This window comes from Engraulis encrasicolus, chromosome 2, assembly GCF_034702125.1.
Source record: "Engraulis encrasicolus isolate BLACKSEA-1 chromosome 2, IST_EnEncr_1.0, whole genome shotgun sequence".
Lineage (NCBI taxonomy): Eukaryota > Metazoa > Chordata > Actinopteri > Clupeiformes > Engraulidae > Engraulis > Engraulis encrasicolus.
Genome location: NC_085858.1, coordinates 35976017 through 35983516, shown reverse-complemented (window position 1 = coordinate 35983516; position 7500 = coordinate 35976017). Strand labels below are relative to the sequence as shown.

General features: G+C 45.8%; 1 protein-coding gene across 4 annotated transcripts in view; it reads right to left on the bottom strand.

The window, feature by feature from the left end:
- arhgap27l (Rho GTPase activating protein 27, like) overlaps positions 1-7500 on the bottom strand; it is an 83186-nt gene that overhangs the window by 14361 nt on the left and 61325 nt on the right. For all 4 annotated transcript variants that reach the window (XM_063187692.1, XM_063187693.1, XM_063187695.1 and 1 more), the window contains exons 4-8: positions 6966-7146; positions 5575-5772; positions 5021-5101; positions 4545-4676; positions 1-6 (exon numbers count right to left, since the gene is read on the bottom strand). The exon at positions 1-6 is cut by the window's left edge and continues 81 nt beyond it. In XM_063187692.1, coding sequence (XP_063043762.1) covers positions 1-6; positions 4545-4676; positions 5021-5101; positions 5575-5772; positions 6966-7146 — 598 coding nt within the window. The remainder of the gene's footprint in view (positions 7-4544; positions 4677-5020; positions 5102-5574; positions 5773-6965; positions 7147-7500) is intronic.

The following is a 7500-nucleotide window of genomic DNA, read 5'->3' as shown; positions in this document are numbered from 1 at the left end:
AAACCTCTGATTAAAGAGAACACACACGCACGCACGCACGCACGCACGCACGCACACACACACACACACACACACACACACACACACACTGGCCATTAGTCAAGTCCTTTTTTTGATCATGTTATCAAAAAAGGTTTATCCACCACCAAAAGTCTGACAGCTATTCAGGCACAGCGGATCTCCCCCTCGTACAATGTGAGGTCACTTTGGATGTCTAGCTCAAGGACATGTCAGCCATGGATGAAGACTTTTTTCAGAAAGTGCGCTCAACTCCAAACTGTTTTTTTTTTAATAAGGTCTTTGGTGTGAGCAAACAGATTTGCAAAAGCCACACTCTTGAGTGTAGTTCTTGTATTTTATTCTGGTGGGTTAGCATGACAGACAGCCATTTCGGCCTAAGCCTTCTTCAGAAGTCTGAAGAATCTTCAGTGCGGCTTTTTTAGATGAGGACACAGGAGAGGAGATGGTGGTGATTTAGCTACTTCTTCCCTCATCCTCATTACGGCGACTGGTCTGGGACAGGGCTGGACCGGAGGAGAAATGGGGGCCCGGGCACTTTTGGTTTAAAGGGACCCCTCATCATTAGTGGCGCAGAACTAACTCACCAGCCCCGCACCCACGTGGGCCCCTATTTCCAGAAATGAAAAACATGAGTTTTTTTTTTTTCATTTCTGAAAATAGGGGCCCACAAGGGTGCGGGGCCCACCGGGAAATGCCCATTATGCCAGATGGCCAGTCCAGCCCTGCTCTGGGATTCAAACCTGCGACCTTGAGATGTCGTGACTAACTCCCTAAGCATTTAATGAGGCCACATCTGCCGCACAGCCCTTGGTAAGGAGGATGATAAAGCAGGCTATCCTCCCTGGCACATTATACTGCTATTGCATAGGGCCTATAGTGTAGACTCAGGGCTGGTCTGGGGGAGAAATATGGCCCCGGGCACTTTTGGCTTAAAGGGAGCCCTCATAATTAGCGGTGCAGAACTGACTCACTGGCAATTTTTAAAAAACTTTTCTGAAAATAGGGGCCCACGAGGGTGTGGGGCCCACTGGGAAATGCCCGCGATGCCAGATGGCCAGTTCAACCCTGTATAGACTATGGAGACTTGTCACATGATCCCTCTTCACATATCCTTTTTATACAACTCCTTTTTTAACTTTTTATTCCTACCTGCTTTCTATTTTTGTGGACTTTTTAGCATAAAAAAACTTGCTCGTTAATTAAATTTATGAGTATGTTGCTCGTTAATAAAATTTACGAGTGTCTGACTGTAAAACATTGTGTAATCTTGCATGACTAGCTAATGATGGTGTTGGGCTCAGGGGCATATATAGCTCTGATTGTCCATTAAAGAACCTCAAAGGAGGACCTGTAATGGTCCTCGACACATAAATGTATCCCATCAACCACCACAAACTAAAATAAATTTCCTGCAGCCAGTTAAAGAGCTCTCCCCCGTCTGGAAGCTCTTAGGGTCTTTGTCTCATTTCCACAGAGCCGCGCGTCTACCTCGCTCGTGGCTATTCCATGAACCACACATGATACTTAACCCATACAGTCAAACCCCACCATTTCCTCCCACGTCCCACGTAAAGGGTCTTTGGCAGGGCAAGGGTTAAAGGGTTAGCGTGTGTGTGTGTGTGTGTGTGTGTGTGTGTGTGTGTGTGTGTGTGTGTGTGTGTGTGTGTGTGAGAGAGAGAGAGAGAGAGAGAGAGAGAGAGAGAGAGAGAGAAAACGTGTATGTGTGTGAATGAGTGTGTGTGTGTGTGTATGCCCGTCTGTATGTGTGTGTGTGTGTGTGTGTGTGTGTGTGTGTGTGTGTGTGTGCGTGTGCGTGCGTGTGTGTGTGTGCGCGCATATGTGTGTGTGTCTGTCTGGGCATGTGTGTGTATGTCTGAGAGAGAGAGAGAGAGAGAGAGTCAGTGGGCGTAGGGAGGGAGACTGAGGAGTGATCACAGGTGTTTCCCTCTGCCGATGAGGTCATTGTGCGGTCAGGGTATTTACCTCAAAAAAAAAAAAAAAACCGAGCCGGATCGGGGTGAGGGGATCGGATCGGAAGGGAAAGGGAAATGGACTGTTATGCCACTGCACTGCACCCACCAACACAGGGGTGCATTTCTCGACACCAAAGTGGCTTACTATAACAGCTATTTTGTTGTTTTCAATGCATTTTCCCATTGGCAACTACCAAAGTTGTTAACAGGCTAACAAATTTAGTAGAGGAGTGTCACTGCTTTTAAACTAAGTTTTACAGAGGTTTTGTGTGTGTGTGTTTTTTATGTCAGATTTTATTAGTTTGTTAGTTCTTACTGTTTAGTCCTTGATGGTCTTACTTGTTAGTCTTGTCCAGTGTCTTTTTTGTTTGCCCCTATGTCTGATATGTCTTATATCCTTACGTGTGCTTTTTTTAAATCTGTTTTTTATGTCATAATATGCATGTGCCTCCGCTGTCTTAATGCCGTCTTGGCCAGGACTCCCTGGAAGAAGAGGTTTCTACCTCAATGGGACCTTCCTGGTTAAATAAAGGTCAAATAAAAATAAAAAATAAAAAAAATTCTCTTTTGAGAAATGCACCCCAGCGCAGCATGGAAAACACACAGGCCTGTTAGTCACAGCTCACGGATGGACACACTCCTTCCTTATCCACACAGTACACAGCTGCAGCCACACAGCTCCAGGGTCCAAGAGGGTCAACTTATCCACGTTTTCATTGTAATCCTATAGCTCAGTCTCACCATGCACGCACATGCGCACACACACACACACACATGCACTCACACACACACTCCTGCACACACACACACGCGCACACACGGTCGACGCATGTGCACACACCCAACAAAACACGCGTGCGCACACACACACACACACACACACACACACACACACACACACACACACACACACACACACACACACACACACACACACACACACACACACACACACACACACACACACACACACACACACACACACACACACACACACACACACACACACCTGTATGTCCTTCTCAGTAGACACCTCCTTCACCCTTGTACCACATGAAGATCTTAAAGTGATACTGTCCCATTTTTGGAAATAATCCTATTTTACACCTCCCCTTGAGTTAAATAATAGGGTTTTACCGTTCTCCTATACTTTCAACCGTTCTCTGGGTATGGCAGTGCAAATTTTACCTCCAAGCTAGCAGTTAACATTGAGTCCTATGAGACCAGTTAGCCGCAACTCTGTAGCACGCAAGTAGAAACAAACACACACACACGCACACACACACACACACACACACACACACGCACACGCACACGCACACGCACACGCACACACACACACACACACACGCACACGCACACGCACACACACACTGCACAAAGGCTCCTTCTCACTTCCTTCTTCATCCGTCCACGCTGACACGAACTGACAAATGCTGCTTACTCAGAGGAGCTAGCTCACTCTACTCTATCAGGAAGAGCCAACTTGGCCTCGCACGCACACACTCACTCACTCACTCTGCTTACAGCTGTGCACTCCAGAGACTCCAGTGCTGTCAACAATTAACCCTTGCAGTGGCTGAAGAACTGAAGAAGAAGAAAGCCCAACTGGGACACTCCAACTCCCATTGTCATTGTGACACAACAGCACTCCACAACACACAAGTGTTCACTGCACACTGCACACACAGAAACTGCATTTACAGCTGTGCACTCCAGAGACGTGCTGTCAACAATTAACCCTTGCAGTGGCTGGAGAGCTGAAGACAGATTTGACCTAGGTCATGGTCAAAACAAATGTGTATAGTCTGTATGCTCATGTTTCTAAGTTCATGCTCCAGGATTCACTACTAGAAATTGCTGGCTGGCAGAAAGAAAATCATTTTGGGAATCCATGTTGCTAACCGTATCATATTCGTCTGAGGGTCCCTACGAAGCTCTGATCCTCATTATTTTTGTTTCCATCCAATAAGCCCTCCACAGATGTGGCAGGTTAGCGTGGGTCCTGGCCATACTAACTGTGTTCTCATTTAGTCTGGGTATGCACATATTGACAGCATTTCCCATTGAATCGAGATGGGGACCAAACTGTATTGAGCATTTCCAACAACTAAATGGGGCGTTCAAGTTAATGAGGGACCAGTTTGCTTAGCAGGTGATTGATAAAATGGGTCGTCTTTTGTAGTATGGACTGGAGCTTTAGCGTACAGAGGCATTTTATGAACGCAAGCAAAACACGCCCCAAAACACAACCCACATCTCCAAGGGAGATGTCCCTTGGATAAATGGGTTGACACACTGCAAGTAGACCAGACCGAACGCTTGCAGAGCTTTGAAGCCACCAAAAGAGAGGCAGGGTTGCCTACCATGGTTCAATTGGCTCGGCACTCGACTGTTAGACCGGCGTTCGATTCCAGCCCGGGTCCTTTGCCAACCTTCTTGTCCCTCTCCTCAAAACGTTTCCTGTCTCTCTCTACCGTCCTATCACTAATAAATTATAAATAAATGAAATAAATATAAAAAAGTATGCCAGGCTGTCCAGGTGCTCACCGTGTCGTCCGCAGGTGCTGGTAGGTGGGTGGTGCTGGGGGCCATGCTGTGTCTCCAGTTCTTCAGCACCGGCGCCCCCTCCGAGTCCACCCCGTTACCCACCGCCGGCTGGCTAGATGGAGCTGCTGACAACTGGAGAAGCAAACAAGGGATACGTCGGTCAGGATGGACAGGTCAATCACTACATTTACTAGGGCTGTAACGATATTGTATCGAACCGTGAAATCGTGATCTGCAGTGTCACGATACTGTATTGTGGAGCAAGAAAGCAGTATCGTGATACGCCTTTTCAAAGTTCTGTATAGTTATACAGTAAGAACAGCTAACAGGGAGGCTAGTATTACTTCATGAACATTGATCTCATAGAACTAAAAAAATGATGTCCACATTACTCTCTCTCTCTCTCTCTCTCTCTCTCTCTCTCTCTCTCTCTCTCTCTCTCTCTCTCGCACCCATGCACACACACCCACACACACCTCAGGAAGGTTCCATTGCGACTTGGATCCATTTTTCAGGTAGTAATAGGTTCTGCCTTTCTGATCTTTGGATTGGAGCCACTGTTGGACACAATACAAAAACATACATACAAGCAAATTACATCTTGACCCAACATCAGCAAAATGGTTATGCGCTCATCAGCAATGAATACCACACTCTCCTTTTTCATTCATTCATTCATTCATTCATTCATTCATTCATTCATTCATTCATTCATTCATTCATTCATTCATTCATTCATTCCATATTCCTATGGTCAATATTAGATTGATTAAAGGAAGAAAGGAAATCCGCACACTGTTGCTGCTCACCGATTTATTATAGCACAACGTTAATAAATCGGTGAGCAGCAACAGTGTGCGAATTTCCTTTCTTCCTTTACGCACTTTGGTTTTGATCCAGCACCTGTTTTACTGGATCTGCGCGCATCACATACACTTCAATATTAGATTGATCCCATGGTCAAAATTCAGATGGAAATGCAACCAAATGGATTCCCCCAAAAAACAAAATTGCGAATCCAAATCCCGACCTGCTCCTGCGTGCGTTCACTGGTGAAGAGGGTCTTCCCGTCCTGCTGCTGGGAGCGCGTCCAGCCCGCGGGGGCGCTGGGCTCCAGGGTGGGTATGGGGACGGGGACGCGCTTGACGGGGGCGAAGGGGACGTCCCGCGTGAAGACGGGGGTCTCCGGCTGCTCCTCGGTGGGGTAGTCTTCCTCAGGGAGAGGGGGCTGCAGGGGGACACATGTAGCCTGATTATCATCGACGTTCAAATCTCCTCGAGACTTGGTCTGACCAAGAGCATAACAATTAACATTTCCCAAATGGCCTGGTTGGCCCGCCTCCCTTGGTTTGCTTATGGTTGTTTGCTTACCGACAAAGTGGCAAGAGTTCCCGTATTTTCGGGAACTCAGAAGGTACTTGCATTGGTCTTGACCTACCTAGTTGCAATTCTGAAAGTGTTGCGTCACTAAGAGGGCACAGCCTGGCTAGGACACATGCACAATAAGCTACACATTCAGCCAGATTCTGTTATGAACACTCTATTTATGTTTTTTATTTATGGTATTACTACATTACTCCTGCCTGCCTGCCTTCATACTGACTGTTTGTGTTCATTCTATGTAGGGCTGCACGATTATGGGAAAAAAAACATAATCACGATTATTTTTGGTCAAAATGGTAATCACGATTATTAATCACGATTATTGTTTTTTTGGAGATTTCTTTGAAAATTATAACAAGATGAAATATAACCAAGAATGAATTATATACGGGACAAAATAAAATGAATTGTAATAATTATGTAAAGGCAATAGCATGAAACTTAGGTGGACAGACTACTGGACAGAAACACCAGCCTGTCAGTATGTTCTGGCTTCAAGGACGCTCTCAAAGGTAGGTCACTATTGCCACGATTGAATCACGATTGAAATGACGACTTCGATTTCACGATTTTATCAAGATTTTCAATTATTTTATTATTATTAATTGCGCAGCCCTAATCCTATGTATGAAACATGTAAAATGCCCTAATCTTCATATACTGCAAGCAGGGCTCTAAATTAACACCAGCCAGCCGGCCAAATACTGGTGAAATTTCAATTTCAGAAAAGACCAACTTACTAGCCAACTTGATCCATCAGTGAGTGTGTTTGGCTAGTAAAATTAACATCTACTAGCCATTTTGGCTGATAATGAAAAAACGTAATTTACGGTATGTAGTTGAATTTCCAAAATATCAGCACAATGCTGCCAAACTCCATTTTCATATAGAGCAAAGCAAAACCCATCCAAATAAATCCTGCCCAAAACCATTTCCCACACTACAGCAGGATATATAAACATATACTGTACTGCATATAGTGTACAAGTCAACATGCAATATTGATTGACAATGTATGTGACACAGGATGAGGCTCACCGGTCCGTCGCTGTGCTGCCTCTGCAGGATGTGGCTCTCTGCAGCTGGCGGCGTGGATGGGGATAGAGGGGAGGCAGGGGAGGTCAGGTCAGGAGCGGCCCAGGACGTCTGCCCCGAGCTGGGGTTGTGGTAGTAGTACCTCCCTGTCGTCTCATCCAGGAGCTGCTCCCAGTCCGAGCCCCTGGGTGTCATTAACATGTCATTAGTGAGTGACACTTGTATAGCAGAATTTTCTAGAAAGTTGTCTGGTGAGATGGGTCCGTCAGTGGAAGGGGGAGGCGTAGCCTCTTACTGCAGATGGGGTCGCCGGCGGGCCTATTCACTATGTGCTGAAAATACTCAAAAACATCATAACAATATTGTTAATATTGTTATTGTAAAAATACAGTACCGAGAGCCAGATTAAGACATAGCCATTACAATTGTGATGACAGTAAGGTTATATCATAGACGCTGCGTTAAGGGGTGGTTAAGGGAAGGAGGTGGAGTTCTTAAAACTTTTAAGGGAAGGTTAAGGGCCTATGATTTCTTGCTC